General features: G+C 42.5%; 1 protein-coding gene across 1 annotated transcript; it reads left to right on the forward strand.

Annotated features, from left to right (window-relative positions):
- The first annotated feature begins 10988 nt into the window (after nucleotides 1–10988).
- Nucleotides 10989–15435, forward strand: LOC115110414 (thyrotroph embryonic factor-like). The gene is made up of 4 exons (XM_029636051.2): nucleotides 10989–11256; nucleotides 11945–12349; nucleotides 12769–12986; nucleotides 13249–15435. The coding sequence occupies exons 1-4, from the start codon at nucleotides 11217–11219 to the stop codon at nucleotides 13462–13464; spliced, it is 879 nt and encodes a 292-aa protein (XP_029491911.1). The 5' UTR covers nucleotides 10989–11216; the 3' UTR covers nucleotides 13465–15435.
- Nucleotides 15436–20115: the final 4680 nt, after the last annotated feature.

Below are 20115 nucleotides of genomic sequence, written 5' to 3' on the forward strand. Positions count from 1 at the left end.
GACATACAATATGAGGATAATACCTTATTTCTAATGATGTGAACTTTATTTCTCAACTCCTAATATTGAGCTAATTGCACTCACAGGACAGTGTTTCTCCTATATTCATTTAGCAGCGGTGGCTCACCACTCCAAAAAATATGATTAAACATTTTCGGGCTGGTAAAACGTTTTCAGTGTAAACATAAACAACTAGAAAATACATAATGGGGCTATATATTTTAAATAAGATCATTTAAGAACAACCACCAAAATAACTAACATAGAAAGGGAAAATCTCAAATTCAAAACATTTCATGGAATTAGATTTGATGTCACTCCAATAGCATAAGAACATGTCGTAAGCCATGGCAAAATGGGTAGAATTTCAGAAAATTTGCTTTAAAACTGTAAATTGTCTGTCAGCGACACACGTATATGCTGGAGTTGGCGTGGGTTTGAAACCTGCCCACTACCCTTTGACTCACCCGGTCTTTCACATTGTACTCTCTTCAATAAAGCAAAAATTATGAAAGGAATGGGACTGCCACACTCTTTCAAAAAAAATTGCTCAAACTTAATTTTCTCTCAGCCTGATGATAAAATGTGTGGAATTGCAGGAAACTAGCTTTAAAACGGTAACATTTTCTCTCCGCCTCATGACAAACAAAAAAATCTGAGCATTTTCTGTTATTCTGTATGTCAATCGAGACACTGATTGTTTTTAAATATATTTTTATTTAAATGTATTTTGATTTAACTAGGCAAGTCAGTTATGAACAAATTCTTATTTTCAATGACGGCCTAGGAACAGTGGGTTAACTGCCTTGTTCAGGGGCAGAACGACAGAGTTTTACCTTGTCGGCTCAGGGATTCAATCTTGCAACCTTAGAGTTAACTAGTCCAACGCTCTAACCACCTGTTTACATTGCACTCACGAGGAGCCTGCCTGTTATTCGAATGCAGTAAGTTGCTAGCTAGCATTAAACTTATAAAAAACAATCAATCATAATCACTAGTTAACTACACATGGTTGATGTTACTAGTTTATCTGCGTGTCCTGCGTTGCATATAAATGATGCGGTGGCATTCGCGAAAAAGGACTCGTTGCTCCAACGTGTACCTAACCATAAACATCCATGCCTTTCTTAAAATCAATACACAAGTATAGATTTTTAAACCTGCATATTTAGTTAATATTGCCTGCTAACATGAATTTCTTTAAACTAGGAAAAATGGTGTCACTTCTCTTGCAACAGAGTCCGGGTATATACAGCAGTTTGGGCCACCTGGCTAATTGCAAACTGTGTGAAGACTATTTCTTCCTAACAGACAGCCAACTTCGCCAAACGGGGGATAATTTAACAAAATCGCATTTGCGAAAAAAGCACAATCGTTGCACGACTGTACCTAACCATAAACATCAATGCCTTTCTTAAAATCAATACACAGAAGTATATATTTTTAAACCTGCATATTTAGCTAAAAGAAATCCAGGTTAGCAGGCAATATTAACCAGGTGAAATTGTGTCATCTCTTGCGTTCATTTCACGCAGAGTCAGGGTATATGCAACAGTTTGGGCCGCCTGGCTTGTTGGAAACTAATTTGCCAGAATTTTACGTAATTATGACATAACATTGACGGTATTGCAATGTAACAGGAATATTTAGACTTATTGATGCCACCTGTTAGATAAAATACTGAACGGTTCCGTATTTCACTGAAAGAGTAAATGTTTTCTTTTCAAGATTATAGTTTCCGGATTCGACCATATTAATGACCTAAGGCTCGTATTTCTGTGTGTTATTATGTTATAATTAAGTATGATTTGATAGAGCAGTCTGACTGAGCGGGTGGTAGGCACCAGCAGGCTCGTAAGCATTCATTCAAACAGCAATTTCGTGCATTTTGCCAGCAGCTCTTCACAATGCTTCAAGAATTGCGCTGTTTATGACTTCAAGCCTATCAACTCCCGAGATTAGGCTGGTGTAACCGATGTGAAATGGCTAGCTAGTTAGCGGGTGCGCGCTAATAGCGTTTCAAACATCACTCGCTCTGAGACTTGGAGTAGTTGTTCCCCTTGCTCTGCAAGGGTAACGCTGCTTCGAGGGTGGCTGTTGTCGATGTGTTCCTGGTTCAAGCCCAGGTAGGAGCGAGGAGAGGGACGGAAGCTATACTGTTACACTGGTAATACTAAAGTGCCTATAAGAACATCCAATAGTCAAACGTATATGAAATACAAATCGTATAGAGAGTGTAAGTCGCTCTGGATAAGAGCGTCTGCTAAATGACTTAAATGTAAATGTAATGTAAATGAGAAATAGTCCTATAATTCCTATAATAACTACAACCTAAAACTTTTTACCTGGGAATATTGAAGACTCATGTTAAAAGGAACCACCAGCTTTCATATATTCTCATGTTCTGAGCAAGGAACTTAAACGTTAGCTTTCTTACATGGCACATATTGCACTTTTACTTTCTACTCCAACACTTTGTTTTTGCATTATTTAAACCAAATTGAACATATTTCATGAGTTATTTGAGGCTAAATTGATTTTAGTGATGTATTATATTAAGTTAAAATAAGTGTTCATTCACTATTCTTGCAAATGTCATTATTACGTCCGATTAATCGGTAGCTGTTTTTTTTGTCCTCCAATAATCGGTATCGGTATCAGCGTTGAAAAATCATAATCGGTCGACCTCTAGTCTATATACAGTGTGTGCAAATGGCGTGAGGAGGTAAGGCAATAAATAGGCCATAGTAGCGAAGTAATTACAATTTAGCAAATTAACACTGGAGTGATAGATGTGCAGATGATGATGTGCAAGTAGAAATACTGGTGTGAAAAAGAGCAAAAAAGTAAATTAAAAACAAAATGGGGATGAGGTAGGTAGATTGGATGGGCTATTTACAGATGGGCTACGTACAGCTGCAGCGATCGGTTAGCTGCTCAGATAGCTGATGTTTAAAGTTATTGATGAAAATATAAGTCTCCAGCTTCAGCGATTTTTGCAATTCGTTCCAGTCATTGGCAGCAGCGAACTGGAAGGAAAGGCGACCAAAGAGATGTTGGCTTTGGGGATGACCAGTGAGATATACCTGCTGGAGCGTGTGCTACAGGTGGGTGTTGTTATCGTCACCAGTGAGCTGAGATAAGGTAGAGCTTTATCTGTCAAAGTCTTATAGATGACCTGGAGCCAGTGGGTCTGTAGCAAGGACCAGCCGACGAGAGCAGACAGGTCGCAGTGGTGGCTGGTATATGGGGCTTTGGTGACAAAACGGATGGCACTGTGATAGACTGCATCCAGTTTGCTGAGTAGAGTGTTGGAGGCTATTTTGGAAATGACATCGCCGAAGTCGAGGATTGGTAGGATAGTCAATTTTACAAGGGTATGTTTGGCGGCGTGAGTGAAGGAGGCTTTGTTGTGAAATAGGAAGCCGATTCTAGATTTAATTTTGGATTGGAGATGCTTAATATGAGTCTGGAAGGAGAGTTTACAGTATAGCCAGACGCCTAGGTATTTGTAGTTGTCCACATATTCAAAGTCAGAACGTTGATATATACAGAGAAAAGTTGGCCCCAGAATTTAACCCTGTGGTAGCCCCATAGAGACTGCCAGAGGTCCGGAAAACAGGCCCTCCAATTTGACACACTGAACTCTGTCTGGGAAGTAGTTGGTGAACCAGGCTAGGCAGTCATTTGAGAAACCAAAGCTGTTGAGTCTGCCGATAAGAATACGGTGGTTGACAGTCGAAAGCCTTGGCCAGGTCGATGAAGACGGCTGCACAGTACTGTCTTTTATTGATGGCGGTTATGATATCGCTTAGTACCTTGAGCGTGGCTGAGGTGCACCCGTGACCAAATCGGAAACAGGATTGCACAGCGGAGAAAGCACTGACCATTTCAAATCCCACAGTAATCTGTTTATTAACTTGGCTTTCGAAGACTTTAGAAAGGCAGGGCAGGATGGATATAGGTCTGGAACAGTTTGGGTCTAGAGTGTCACCCACTTTGAAGAAGGGGATGACCGCGGAAGCTTTCCCATCTTTAGGGATCTTGGGCAATACGAAAGAGAGGTTGAACAGACTGGTAATAGGGGTTGCAACAATGGCGGCGGATAATTTTAGAAGAGAGGGTCCAGATTGTCTAGCCCAGCTGATTTGTCAGGGTCCAGGTTTTGCAGCTCTTTCAGAACATCTGCTATCTGGATTTGGGTGAAGGAGAAGCTGGGGAGGCTTGGGCAAGTAGCTGCGGGGGGTGCGGAGCTGTTGGCCGGGGTTGGGGTAGCCAGGGAAGAATGGCCAGCCGTAGAGAAATGCTTATTGAAATTCTCGATTATCGTGGATTTATCGGTGGTGACAGTGTTACCTAGCCTCAGTGCAGTGGGCAGCTGGGAGGAGGTGTTCTTATTCTCCATGGACTTTAGTGTCCCAAAACGTTTTGGAGTTAGAGCTACAGGATGCAAATTTCTGTTTTAAAAAGCTAGCCTTTGCTTTCCTGACTGACTGCATGTATTGTTGTTCCTGACTTCCCTGAAAAGTTGCATATCGTGGTGACTTCGATACTAGTGCAGTCTGCTACAGGATGTTTTTGTGCTGGTCGAGGGCAGTCAGGTCTGGAGTGAACCAAGGGCTATATCTGTTCTTAGTTCTACATTTTTTGACAGGGGCATGCTTATTTAAGATGGTGAGGAAATGTCTTTTAAAGAACAACCAGGCATCCTCGACTGACGGGATGAGGTCAATATCCTTCCAGGATATCCGAGCCAGGTCGATTAGAAAGGCCTGCTCGCAGAAGTGTTTTAGGGAGCGTTTGACAGTGATGAGGTCGTTTGGAGGGCAAGTTGGTCAGGGTAATGTCTATGAGGGTGCCGATGTTTATGGATTTAGGGTTGTACCTGGTGGGTTCCTTGATAGTTTGTGTGAGATTGAGGGCATCTAGTTTAGATTGTGGGACTGCCCAGGTGTTAAGCATAGGTCACCCAGTTTAGGTCACCTAACAGAACGAACTCTGAAGATAGATGGGGGGTAATCAATTCACATATGGTGTCCAGAGCACAGCTGTGAGCTGATGGGGGTCTATAACAGGCAGCAACAGTGAGAGACTTGTTTCTGGAGAGATTCATTTTTAAATTTAGAAGCTTGAACTGTTTGGCCATAGACCTGGAAATTGACAGCCTGCAAAGTTCTATCTCTGCAGTAGATTGCAACTCCGCCCCTGTTGGCAGTTCTATCTTGACGGAAAATGTTGTAGATGGGGATGGAAATTTCAGAATTTTTGGTGGCTTCCTAAGCCAGGATTCAGACATGGCAAGGACATCAGGGTTGGCGGAGTGTGCTAAAGCAGTGAGTAAAACAAACTTAGGGAGGAGGCTTCTGATGTTAACATGCATGAAACCAAGGCCTTTTCGGTTACAGAAGTCAACAAATGAGAGCGCCTGGGGACACGCAGAGCCTGGGTTAACCTCCACATCACCCGAGGAACAGAGGAGGAGTAGGTTGAGGGTACGGCTAAAGGCAATCAAAACTGGTCGTCTAGTGCGTTATTGGACAGAGAATAAAAGGAGCAGATTTCTGGGCGTGGTAGGATAGATTCAGGGCATAATGTACAGACTGGTATGGTAGGGTGAGGGTACAGTGGAGGTAAACCCAGGCATTGAATGACGATTAGAGAGGTTGCATCTCTGGACGCACTAGTTATGCTGGGTGAGGTCGCCGCATGTGTGGGAGGTGGGACAAAGGAGGTATCTGAGCCATGTTGAGTGGGACTAGGCTCCACAGTAAACTAAAACGATAACTATCCTAAACAACCGTATTCAAGGCATATTGACATTTGAGAGAGACATAAAGTGAGGCATAAAGCAATCATAGGTGTTGATTGGGAGAGCTAGCTAAGGCAACAACTGGTAAGACAACAACGGCTAATCAGCTAAGACAACAACAGGTAAAATGGAGATGAATGGGCAGAGATGGTCAGTTAACTACACACAGGGGCTGAGTTCGAGGCTGGGGCCGACAGATAAACAAAAAATAAACAAAATGGAGTACCGTGATTAATGAACAGTCCAGCAGGCATCAGCTATGTAGCCAAGTGATCATAGGGTCCAGTGAACAGCAATAGATGAAACAGGGGAGCCACTGGGTAGTTGTTACTACGCTAGCAAGCGGGAGACTCTGTGTTCAAAGTTAGCAGGCCGGGGCTAGTAGAAGCGTCTGCTCCGACGTCCGGAAAAGGCCGGTTGAGTGCACAACGGATGGAGTTACGTCGGCAGACCAGTCGTGGTGGAACGGCGGGGCACCGTGTTGACAAAGGGTCTAGGCCAGTTAGCGAAAGAGGTATTGTAGCTATAGTAATTGCTTTTGCTAGCCGGGAGATGCGCCTGGCTCGCGGCTAACTGGTGTTAGCTTCGGGCAGGGGCGTTAGCCACTATAGCCACTCGGTAGCAGCTAGCTAGCAGTGATGATCCGATGACAAGTTAGTCAGTGTAAATCACATGAGATTCCCTTTACATAGTCCTACTCTTAATAGTACATAACTAACCCCTCTGCTAACAGGCCTTGTATATACAGAATATTGCATAGGCCGTATGGCACTTATGCACACAGTGTTCCCTCATTATGCGGAGAGGTATCCTCACAACTTGATGTAGTCCTAGTGTATGTTCACACACTCTTCATCATACCCCTGTTTTTAATTTAGATCCCAAATCCAGTACTTTTGCTTTTCTGTCTGGCATGTTTTACGGATTTGTGATGGACACAGGCCATAGCCATTCAAATCAAATAAGTTTGACACGTGCACATGTTCACTTGCAAGCTCTTCCTCAACAATGCAGTATTCAATATCAAAGAAAATAGAAAATCCAGAATAGAATGTTTCAGTCTTTGTCAGTGTATGGTGTTCACAATGAAATTAATTTGCATGCTCCCATGATAGAGTTCATATCAGACTTGCTTACATACCCATAGACAGTCTACACATCAGAGCTCTCACCCCAGACATCAGTGTTTTATGCCACATGAATTTGGCATGGCATTGGTGATTCACAGTGACTCTCTCATAATCATTTTGTTATCTGTGTTTACAAATAGCTTGTTCTTTCCATATATCTAGTGGGGGAAAATATAACAGCAAGTACCAGTGACAAGCTCAATTCAGAAGTGGTCTGATGAAGCAAATTCTAAGCTACAGGACAGTTTTGCTAACAGACTGGAAAACAGTGCCTTCAGAAAGTATTCATACCCCTTGACTTATTCCACATTTAGCGTTACAGCCTGAATTCAAAATGGATTAAAGAAATACATGTCTCACCCATCTTCCTTTACACTTGTGTGTGTATACGGTAGTTGTTGTGAAATTGATAGGTTAGATTACTCGTTGGTTATTACTGCATTGTCGGAACTAGAAGCACAAGCATTTCGCTACACTCGCATTAACATCAGCTAACCATGTGTATGTGCCAAATAAAATTTGATTTGATCTACACACAATACCACATGAGGACAAAGTGTGAAAATGTTTTTAGAAATGTTTTCAAATGTATTGATAATGAAATACAGAACTCTCTCTCACATAAGTAATTACATGTTAGAATCACCTCTGGCAGCATTTACAGCTGTGAATGTTTAAGAGCTTTGCACATCTGGGGCCTCATTTATCAATATTGCGTAGAAACTATTCTAAAATACTACTTACGAGTGGAATTTAGAATGTTTGTACACATAGAAAAAGTGTGATTCAACAAACAATCCTACCACTGTCACACTCACACCAGTAAGAGAACCAGTGCTTGTGCACGACCTTGGCTATTTGCATTTTTAAACACCCCTAATTAACCATATGGCCAAAAATATAAACGTATCATGCGACAATTTTAAAGATTATACTGAGTTACAGTTCATATAAGGAAATCAGCAAATTGGGCCCTAATCTATGGATTTCACATGACTGGGAATACAGATACGCATCTATGGGTCACCTTTAAAAAAAGGTAGGGGTGTGGATCAGAAAACCATGAGGTGATGGCGGCGGCTGAATGGCACGACAATGGGCCTAAGGATCTCGTCACAGTATCACTGCATTCAAGTTACCATCAATAAAATTTAATTGTGTTCGTTGTCTGATAGCTTATGTCTGCCCATACCATAACCCCAAAGCCACCATTGGGCACTCTGTTCACAACGTTGACATCAGAAAACTTGTCACCCACACGACGCCATACACGCTGTCTGCCATCTGCCCAGTACAGTTGAAACTGGGATTCATCCGCGAAGAGCACACCTCTCCAGCATGCCAGTGGCCATGGAAAGTGAGCATTTGCCCACTTTTACGATACCAAACTGCAGTCAGGTCAACACCCTGGTGAGGACGACGAGCATGCAGATGAGCTTCTCAGAGACTGTTTCTGACAGTTTGTGCAGAAATTCTTCGGTCAGTTTCATCAGCTGTCCGGATGGCTGGTCTCAGACGATCCCTCAGGTGAAGAAGCTGGATGTGAAGGTCCTGGGTTACACGTGGTGTGAGGCCGGTTTGACGTACTGCCAAATTCTCTAAAATTACATTGGAGTCAGTTTATGGTAGAGAAATTAACATTATATTCTCTGGGAACTGCTCTGGTGGATATTCCTGCAGACAAAATGCCAATTGCTTGCTCCCTCAACTTGAGACATCTCTGACATTGTGTGACAAAATTGCACATTTTAGAGAGGCCTTTTTATTGTCCCCAGCACAAGGTGCACCTGTGTAAGGATCATGCCATTTAATCAGCTTCTTGATATGCCACACCTGTCAGGTCAATTGATTTTCTTGACAAAGGAGAAATGCTCACTAACATGGATGTGAACAAATTTCTGAACAACATTTTTTAGAAATAAGCTTTATGTGCGTGTGGAACATTTCTGGGATCTTTTATTTCAGCTCATGAAACATGGGACCAACACTTTACATGTTGCATGTAAATTTTAGTTCAGTATAAATTGATCTTAAATGTTGTGACCTGACTAAATAATAGCCATCTTCAAGTACTGTCTATAGAGTCTATTAGATTGGCATTTGTAGAAGCTTGTCAGAGTCTATATAACTTTGCTATACATTTAGGTGCTTGTCTAGATACAAGCCTACTGACCTATTTCTGGGCTCATATCACCTGTATTTTAACCTAGATAACTATTTGTGGCTAGTTCCTCTCTCATGTACACACTTGGACTTTTGTTTACTCTGTAAAAGTTCAGATGTACTGTTACTGTACCACTCTGTCATGAATAGTGTACAGTGAGTGAACAGTTGAGCTGTTGCACCTGCTAGAATAACATTGCATTGCATCATATGTTGTGTTGCCATAAAGGTTCATATTGTCTGAAGGTCAGACCTAAATCCACTGTACAAACTGTCTTCATACAAAATATGACACTGACCTAAATAGATAATACATAGGTGAACTAAAACTAGAACTCAACGAATCAGATTTAATTCACCCAATAAATGAAGCCCTTAATTGGTTCCAGGTATGTCCAACATGGGCTATTAAGTATTGTTGTTACTTGGAATGACTGGTTTGTACTTTTTTTTAAAGAGCAGTGGTGGAATGGGTTTAGTACATCATGTTCCTGTCTGAACATCCTGCAACAAAAAACAGACTGATGTTGAAGCCCTATTTGGATGCGCGTGTGCGCGCAGAAATGTGAGAATTCTAGTCTATTAGCATATCGGAAACCATTATCAATATAACAATTTTATTGATGTGGTGTAAGGTGAGGGGATATGACTCATATGTTATTAATACATTTCCAATCCAATGGTAGAACGGTTGCGCTGGGTGTAAATACATGATAGGGACACGCCAGCTGTTCAGTATAGTGCTGCTTTTGCACGTGCCATAACCACGCCACTCAACAGCTTGTCGCTGCACGTGAAGGAGAGAAAAGAACACACGTGTTTTGTTTGGTCACGAGTGTGGATACAAATGTATCAATGTATAATGCATCCAGTCATCATGTCGTGCAGAGGAGAAACTGGATGCAATGCATCGTCATATAAAACGTAAGTAAGTATCCAACGTCGACAGGGATCCTCAACTAGATTCAGCCGCGGGCCATTTTTTTCTTGAGTGGGTGGTGGGGGGCGGACAATAATAAACAGTTAAAAAAAAAAAAAAAAGTAGACTGCAAATTAACCGCAAGAGGCCTTACCAATGCGCTCATTTTAAGAGTAGGGACGTTCACCCCGGTGTCATGGCTAAATTCCCATCATGGCCACCTTATCACCCTCCTCATTCCTAATTGGCATATATCACTCCCCATCTGATAGCTATTGTGTGATGAGAGTTATGGCACAATCCTAGTGCATCACTGAGGTGGGTGCTACTCATTGATGTTGGGTGAGGTGGGTTTCACCCTACGATGTAAGTGATTTTGAGTACCTCAATTGGTAGAAAAGTGCTATATAAAATCCAGGAAAGTATTATACGACCACATATGTCTATATGAGTGGGAATACTGGGGAACAGATGTTCAAAATTAAAATCAATTGGAGCTGATTTCCTGGTGTTTTTATCTCCAACAATGAAAACATGTCTTCTTTTTTTCTCAGAAAACTTGGGGGGGCCAAATAAAACCACCGCCGGTTGGGGAAGCCTGGCCTACTACGATTTGATAGCCTAGTAGTTGACATTAAATGTCGCGAAGCATCATTGTCTTCGTCTCCTCCAGTTCCCAGGGTCAGTGAATGGCCATAGTCATACAGTTCCAGATCTATCTGGTTTAGCTAAATGTAGCAATAATAGGAGTCAGGAGACACAATATTGACATTCTGCACGCAATGTACATTTATTTCCGTACGAAGGATTGAAACGGAGTGTTCCTTCAGCCAATGAGCTCCCGGTGTGTTCTACTGCTTCTGTTTTGACTGGCTAACCAGCGAGTTTTCTGTCAGCTACTTAATATTAAAAGTTACATATGTGGCCAATCCACGCCGAGTATTTTCTGAAGAGACGTAAAGCTCATGAATAAGAAAACAGTGCTCGCAGTAGGCTATGACTGTCGGGATCTGTGGTGTTTGTTTTGACAACGTTTTAATTTGTGAAACGGGGTTCAAAGCAACAGACTGAAACACTGCTTTGACTTAATTTATCCACGGATATTGCTAACAGTGCCTGGGAAACTACACTCTAGACGCCTCTGCAGCCTAGGTCGGATCCACAAAAATCGTTTCCTATTGTTTTGAAGAAGATTATGGACATTCCCCCACCTAATATTCTCGAAGGCGACGATGGTAAGACTAGTCTACTGGTGTCGTTGTGGATGAATTGAGAGATCCTTTCCAATGTACACATTTTGTATGTGAACTGCATAGATCTGATGTGATCGTTGACTTCGCGGACATGTTGACTGGTGTATGGAGACGTAGTAGTGCTTTTAATGAGCGTTTGTGTACCCTCAAACAACTGGACACATTTTTTTAAATCTGCTATGTTTGATCATTATATATGACTAGTTCAATAGTTGCTCAAATGTGCCAAGTATAGAGCAGTACTGGGGAAGAAACCCCTTTGTACATTCTGATTGCTGTTCCAGTTTCCCCTGAGGCACTGAACTGAGGGAGGAAAAAAGAACATAAAGTTCTCACACCTCCCTACTTGTCCTAGAGCACTGCAGTCAAACCATTTTTTCACATACAATATGAGTACATAATTGTCTTGCATTTGAAGGGCAATTAATATTTTTTTCACGTTCGTTTTTGAGTTTAGGGGCTGTGTTGACACGTCCAGATTTCCCTTCCCCGTTGTTTATGGGTTGATGCAGCCCTCTTTTCTTTTCCCTCATTCTGTCATTTCAGCACTTATTTTTTTTCTACTTCTTTCCATGACATCAGACTTCTATCTTCCTTTATTTACCACCCTGTTTACGTTCACATGGCCGTGCAACCTTCACCCATTATCTCTTCACGGTTATCTCCACAGAAATAGAGAAGAAGAAGTTGTGCTCTGCCGATAATGGCGAGGCCGGTGTTGGAGGGGCCAGTGGTGGGACTGGAGGTACAGGCATTGGAGGGGTGTCCGCCTCCCTTACCCCTGCCATCTGGGAGAAGACCATCCCCTATGACGGGGAGACCTTCCACTTGGAGTATATGGACCTGGATGAGTTCCTGCAGGAGAATGGCATCCCAGTCACCCTAGAGGAGGAGCTGCAGAAGAGCCTGGCCCAGGAGGAAACCAAGGGGACAAGACCCCCTTTCACCACCTCTGACACAGAGACCGTCACACTCACCTTAGAGCCAGCTGAACAAGAGAAGGAAGAAGAAGATGGGGACGATGAAGATGCTGTGTCTGGGTTTGAAGCAACGGAGGTTGAAGTGTCTAAAAAAGGTACATTGTTGGGGCCCATTTGTTAAAAGCCCAGACACGGTACCACTGTAACAAATTCTACCTTTGAACTCAACATGCACATACACTGACACTGTAATAGACACTTGCAACATGCTGACACTAGATACTCCCATATTGTATACAAATGTCAAATAGACTTACCTGACGCATTCGACACCTTGCCCAAAGCACACACATGGACATGTACATGTGAAACCTGAGCTCTACAGCATTAACAAATAGCAGTATTCATATAGTGCTGACCTTAGTATGTCTTAAGGAAAAAATCTAGCAAACAGTTTGAATTTTCTATTAACTATAGCCTTCAAGATTATAAGAACATACTTAATTAACAGCTACCAAAATAAATAAAAATATATACTCATACTCATCATTGAACTGACTTTGTCTCCCTCTAGAGGAGAAATCTGCAGACCGACTCACATCCACTCCCATCGACCCGGAGGACATTGAGGTGGACATCAACTTCCAGCCGGACCCCACAGACCTGGTGCTGTCCAGCGTGCCTGGGGGTGAGCTGTTCAACCCACGGAAACACAAGTTCTCTGACGAGGACCTCAAACCACAGCCCATGATCAAGAAGGCCAAAAAGGTCTTTGTGCCCACTGAGCAGAAGGTAAGATGACCAGTGAATATTTGTTTCAGGGAGGTGATGAATGATGGAACTGGTTGTTCTGTAGTAGGATGATGAGAATGTAGCCACTGCAATTGGGCACCAAATAATCATTGGTTGATGAAGATTGTAGTATCACTATGTTACACCAGAAAAATTAATGAGTGAGTAGTAAGCCATGAAATAAAGGGGCTTGTCTGGGATTAGGGATGTTTCCACAACACTGATTCTATTATTTTGTATTAAAATCCTCTGTCTCCCACAGGACGATAAATACTGGTCGAGGAGGAAGAAGAACAACGTGGCAGCCAAACGTTCACGTGACGCCCGGCGGCTGAAGGAGAACCAGATCACAGTGCGCGCTTCGTTTCTGGAGAGGGAAAATGCGGCGTTGCGGCAACAAGTGGCTGAGTTGCGAAAGGACTGTGGTCGCTGCAAGAACATCATGTCCCGATATGAAGCCAAATACGGACCATTGTAAGGGACAAACTTCATCTTTCAAGAAAAGGACCGAAAAATAAAAACACCCCCAAAACGCAGACACAAAGAGAATCTGAATTGCACTCCTTTCATGGTGAACACCGGTCACTGCGTCAAGTTCGAGATCCTTTCCAACACGACAGTGGAGGCATGGATACACACTGTCAGTGAGCCAGGCAGCAACATAGCGAGAGGTGGACATGAAGGGTTGTGGAGAGCGACTGGCTCCTACACATACAGGGACTCAATTACAGACATAACATGTATATTGTCTACTGCTAGTCAGGTCTTATCACTGGCCAGAGAAGTCAGAGAAAGCTGGTGGAGAAAAGCAGGCTTGTGAAAAGAAGCGCTTAAAAGTTACACACACATTTATACTGCGTATTAATGGGTTGTTTTGTGGACCAAAGCATGAACATCATCAGTGATGAGTAGTGAATATTGAAAGTTGTCTCCCTGCCCTCTTCCCACTGTTTGCAGTAACTGACTGTCTCTCTCCTCTGTTTCAAGTACTTGTGCAGAGGCTCTGAAGAAGGACATGTGAACTCTTGATTTATTCATAATTGGGTAGGGGAGAAAACAATGAATAACAAAACGGACAGATTGAGGGTTGCACCTTCGTGATCGTACACAGAGGAAATAATTGATATTGGTCAGACAAAGGGCGAGATAGTGGTGTTTTCTTGTCACAGCTTTTCTATGTCTGTCTTTGTTTGTACCACACACTGAGGTGTGTGTGTGTGTGGAGAGAATTCTTTGTAGATAGTTTTCTCCCTGCACCACATATATTGTGTTACCCCTGTTTTGCACTTAACCCTTCCAAAGCAACACCTTGTGGGTGAAGATTAGATATGGGGCTGGGCGGGTACTTTTTTCCTATTACGACATGACCCACACATTTTAAGCAATTGTTTATACAAAAACTAACTCTGCTTCTAATATCTTTCCCCCAAAAAACAGTATTTTTGGTGGAAAGAGGTGTTTTAAAAAGTAGTATGGCAAGGACTGTCTTTCCTCAGTATGTTTATTGCTCATAGGTCAGGCATTTACAAGGGCCCTCACTGGTGGAGGGGTATTTAATATGTATGCTGGATTATGTCATTGCTCACTGCAAGTAGAGGGCACTGTATATTTGTGCCTCCTGTAGTTTGTCTGGGATTAAGAGTCAGTTATTTTGTCAATACCTGTGTCTTTTTATCTTAATTTACTGCTATTCCTTATGTTTGTTGAATAGCTATTATGATCAATGCTGTATTTATTCTAACAATGCATCTTGATTGATGTGCAACAATCTGTCAGATTTATATTTCTTTAGAGGAAAGTAAACAATGAACCAATGATTAAGCAGGGATCTCAATGGACAAACTGTGGTTTTTGGTTTATTTATTTTTAACCGGTTTTCAACCAGAATTTTACAGAAATATATTTTTTTTCTAAAGACAATTTCCTATTTACCTCATCCAACACTTCCATTGTTTAATGTTCCTATCTTATTGGATACCAATAATTTTGAAGGGTTGGGGTGCCTATGACTATGTTGACAGGAATTGTGAGCACAAGAAAGGTGGTTTTGGTTAAGTTTGATAAAAAATGATAGGTCAAGGTACAGAGTCGACGCAGAATTCTGTTTGTCAAAGTGGCTGTGCCTCAATTGTTGCAAATACTACATAGCAGACTGTTAAGTAAAGAGACTCAATCTCTTAAGTGTCTGATGAATTTGTGTTCCTGTGCCGATCTTCATTATGATGCATATTAGAATCATACATGTGGCAATAATATTAATTTTACTCTGCTTTGTTTCTGTAAAATAACTATGATAGACAAAATGTTGAAATGGTGCAAAGTCATGTGTGCTTCCAATTACGTTTCCCAGTAATCCTGCTGCACGAAAATGTGTTAATGGTGTAATGTTTGCATCTGTTTTACACTAAGTGTATGTACTTATGTCTGTAAATTAAAGGATCAAAACAAATATTTACTGAATTTGCTTCAATGGAAGGCATTGCATTGCGCTGACATTCATATTTTGTATGCTTAGGCATATAGTTGTTTAAACAGTGATTTTAAGCTTGGTGCAGAATCTTGTCAGATCGATAGACCAACATTTAGATATGATAGTCATTTTAGTATGATATGAAGTTAAAGCTGGATCAAAGCCAGTTTGTATGTAGAAATGAAACTCCTCAAGTTGTCCCAAACTATGTTCATTTTCTTTGTAGAAATTCCTCTACAATCTACATGACAAAGTAAAAACAGGTTTTTATAAATGTTTGCACATGTGTAAAAAATGTAATAAGTATTCAAAGTACTTTGAAGCAGCAATTCCAGCCTCTTCTTGGGTATGATGCTACACACCTCCAATTGGATTGGGAGCATCACTGCACAGCTATTTTCAGGTCTCCAGAGGTGTTCGATCAGGTTCAAGTCCAAGCTCTGGCTGGGCCACTGAAGGACATTCAGAGACTTGTCCCGCTGCCACTCCTGCATTGTCTTATTAAAGGGGGATAACCTAGTCAGTTGTACAACTGAAATGTGTCTCTCAATCAGATTGGTGCGGGGGGCTGCCTTAATCGACATCCCTGTTTTCGGCGCCCGGGGAACAGTGGGTTAACTGACTTGCTCAGGGGCAGAACGACATATTTTTACCTTGTTAGCTCGGGGATTTGATCCAGCAACCTTTCTATTACTGGCCCAACGCTCTAACCACTAGGTTACCTGCTGCTCCATATACAGAGGGTACCGGTGCGGGGGTACAGGTTAGTCGAGGTCATTTGTACATGTAGGTAGAGGTGATGTGACTATAATAAACAGCGTAGCAGCAGTGTAAAAAACAAATGGAGGGGTGGGGGGTGTCAATGTATACCGTCCGGGGGCCATTTAATTAATAGTTTAGCAGTCTTATGGCTTGGGGTAGAAGCTGTTAAGGAGCCTGTTGGTCCTAGACTTGGAGCTTCGGTACCGCTTACTGTGCGGTAGCAGAGAAAACAGTCTATGACATGGGTGACTGGGGTCTTTGAACATTTTGACGGTGTGCTTAGGGTCGTTGTCCTGTTGGAAGGTTAACCTTCGCCCCCAGTCTGAGGTCCTGAGCGCTCTGGAGCAAGTTTTCATCAAGGATCTCTCTGTACTTTGCTCTGTTAAATTTTCCCTCGATCCTGACCAGTCTCTCAGTCCCTGATGTTGAAAAACATCCCCACAGCATGATGCTGCCACCACCATGCTTCAACGTAGGGATGGTGCCAGGTTTCCTCCAGACGTGACGCTTGGCATTCAGGCCAAAGAGTTCAATCTTGGTTTCATCAGACCAGAGAATCAGGTTTCTCATCGTCAGAGTCATTTAGTGCCTTTTGGCGAACTCCAAGCGGGATGTCATGTGCCACTCTATCATAAAGGCCTGATTGGTGGAGTGCTGCAGAGATGGTTCTCCCATCTCCACAGAGGATCTCTGGAGCTCTGTCAGAGTGCCCATCGGGTTATTGGTCACCTCCCTGATCAAGGCCCTTCTTCCCCAATTGCTCAGTTTGGCCGGGCGGCCAGAGTCTTGGTGGTTCCAAACTTCTTCCATTTAAGAATGATGGATGCCACTGTGTTCTTGGGGACCTTCAATGCTGCAGACATTTGTTGGTACCCTTCCAAAGATCTGTGCCTCGACACAATCCTGTCTCGGAGCTCTACGGACAATTCCTTCGACCTCATGGCTTGGTTTTTGCTCTGACATGCACTGTCAACTGTGGGACCTTATATAGACAGGTGTGTGCCTTTCCAATGTCCAATTGAATTGAATTTATACTGATAATCTATTATTGTGAAGAGAATTGTATTGGATTCACCGTTTGTGTACCATGTCTCATAGAGGTCTGAACCAAGAGTTTAATATCAGAATCTTTCTTACATGAATATGTCACTTTGATTTGTCTTGCCTTCCAGGTCACTTACTTGGTCATTTTGCAAAATTAATTATTTTCTGGAACTAGTACATGTACCCATCTCCTTGTTATTAAATTATTAGAGATAGACTAATTGTTTTTGCATCCCCCATGCATCATGTCTGCAATGGTCATGTGAGGTGAAATGTGTATATTTTGGGATATGAGCACTCAGTTTGTTTGTTCGACCTGATGAAGACCCGTTTTGGATGTAAACGTTGTCAGTAAAGCGGTGAATTGGGAGCTTTAACAGTGTGCGGGCCTTCTTGTTCGATACTAGTATTCTTTATTAGCCCAGCACCTATGTTTTTAAGGATGTGCGTATGACCACAAACTTTTCAATCAGTTTTCAATCAATCTCAAGGATGATCAATGGAAACAGGATGCATCTGAGCTCAATTTCTAGACTCATAGGAAAGGGTCTGAACACTTAACGTAAATGTGTTATTTCAGTTTTAATTTGAAATACCTTTTCACTTTGTAATTATGGGGTATTGTGTGTAGACTGATGAGGATTTAAAAAATATATATTTTAGAATAAGGCTGTAACGTAACAAAATGTGAAAAAAGGGAAGAGGGTTGAACACTTCCCGAATGCACTGTATATACATAAGTATGTGGACACCCCTTCAAATTAGAGGATTCGGCTATTTCAGCCACACCCGTTGTGTATGTGTATAAAATCAAGCATGCAGCCATGCAATCTCCATAGACAAACAGTGGCAGTAGAATGGCAGTAGAATGGCATTACTGAAGAGGTCAGTAACTTTCAACAGTGACTTTCGACTCATATCAAACATCTCCAATCTAAAATCAAATCTAGAGTCGCCTTTCTATTCCGCAACAAAGCCTCCTTCACTCACGCCGCCAAACTTACCCTAGTAAAACTGACTATCCTACCGATCCTCGACTTCGGCGATGTCATCTACAAAATAGCTTCCAATACTCTACTCAGCAAACTGGATGCAGTTTATCACAGTGCCATCCGTTTTGTTACTAAAGCACCTTATACCACCCACCACTGCGACCTGTATGCTCTAGTCGGCTGGCCCTCGCTACATATTCGTCGCCAGACTCACTTGCTCCAGGTCATCTACAAGTCCATGCTAGGTAAAGCTCCGCCTTATCTCAGTTCACTGGTCACGATGGCAACACCCACCCATAGCACGCGCTCCAGCAGGTGTATCTCACTGATCATCCCTAAAGCCAACACCTCATTTGTCCGCCTTTCCTTCCAGTTCTCTGCTGCTTGTGACTGGAACGAATTGCAAAAATCGCTACAGTTGGAGACTTTTATCTCCCTCGCCAACTTTAAACATCTGCTATCTGAGCAGCTAACCGATCGCTGCAGCTGTACATAGTCCATCGGTAAATAGCCCACCCAATTTACCTACCTCATCCCCATGCTGTTTTTATTTATTTACCTTTCTGCTCTTTTGCACACCAGTATCTCTACCGGCACATGACCATTTGATCATTTATCACTCCAGTGTTAATCTGCTAAATTGTAATTATTCGCCTACCTCCTCATGCCTTTTGCACACAATGTATATAGACTCTTTTTTTCTTTTTTCTACTGTGTTATTGACTTGTTTATTGTTTACTCCATGTGTAACTTTGTGTTGTTGTCTGTTCACACTGCTATGCTTTATCTTGGCCAGGTCGCAGTTGTAAATGAGAACTTGTTCTCAACTAGCCTACCTGGTTAAATAAAGGTGAAATAAAAATAAAAATAAATAAAAAACGTGGCACCGTAATAGGATGCCAACTTTCCAACAAGTCAGTATGTCAAATTTCTTCTCTGCTAGAGCTGCCCTGGTCAACTGTAACTGCTGTTATTGTGAAGTGGAAACGTCTAGAAGCAACAACGGCTCAGCCGTGAAGTGGTAGGCCACCCAAGCTCACAGAAAGGGACCGCAGAGTGCTGTAGCGCATACAAATCGTCTGTCCTTGGTTGCAACACTTACTACAGAGTTCCAAACTGCCTCTGGAAGCAACGTCAGCACAATAACTGTTCATCGGGAGCTTCATTAAGTAAGTTTCCATGGCCGAGCAGCCACACACAAGCCTAAAATCACCATGCGTCGGCTGGAGTGGTGTAAAGCGCCCAGCCATTGGACTCTGGAGGAGGGGAAACGTGTTCTCTGGAGTGATGAATCATGCTTCACCATCTGGCAGTCCGACGGACAAATCTGGATTTGGCGGATGCTAGGAGAACGCTACTTGCCCCAATGCATAGTGCCAACTGTAAAGTTTGGTGGAGGAGGAATAATGGTCTGGGGCTGTTTTTCATGGTTCGGGCTAGGCCCCTTAGTTCCAGTGAAGGGAAATCTTAACACTACAGCATACAATGACATTCTATACGATTCTGTGCTTCCAACTTTTTGGCAACAGTTTGGGGAAGGCCCTTTCCTGTTTCAGCATGACAATGTCCCTGCGCACAAAGCGAAGTCCACACAGAAATGGTTTGTCGAGATTGGTGTGGAAGAACTTGACTGGCCTGCACAAAACCCTGACCTCAACCCCACCGAACACCTTTGGGATGAATTGGAACGCAGACTGCAAGCCAGGCCTAATCACCCAACATCAGTGCCGACCTAACTAATGCTCTTGTGGCTGAATGGAAACCACTCCCCGCAGCAATGTTCCAACATTTAGTGGAAAGCCTTCTCAGAAGAGTGGAGGCTGTTATAGCAGCAAAGGGGGGGACCAACTTCATATTAATG

The sequence above is a fragment of the Oncorhynchus nerka genome, linkage group LG26 (assembly GCF_034236695.1).
Source record: "Oncorhynchus nerka isolate Pitt River linkage group LG26, Oner_Uvic_2.0, whole genome shotgun sequence".
Taxonomy (NCBI): domain Eukaryota; kingdom Metazoa; phylum Chordata; class Actinopteri; order Salmoniformes; family Salmonidae; genus Oncorhynchus; species Oncorhynchus nerka.

Coding starts and splice junctions, on each gene's coding strand:
- LOC115110414 (XM_029636051.2), top strand. CDS start 11,217: ATGGACATTCCCCCACCTAATATTCTCGAAGGCGACGATG. Junction 11,257..11,944: donor TATTCTCGAAGGCGACGATG/GTAAGACTAGTC, acceptor TTATCTCCACAG/AAATAGAGAAGAAGAAGTTG. Junction 12,987..13,248: donor TTGTGCCCACTGAGCAGAAG/GTAAGATGACCA, acceptor TGTCTCCCACAG/GACGATAAATACTGGTCGAG.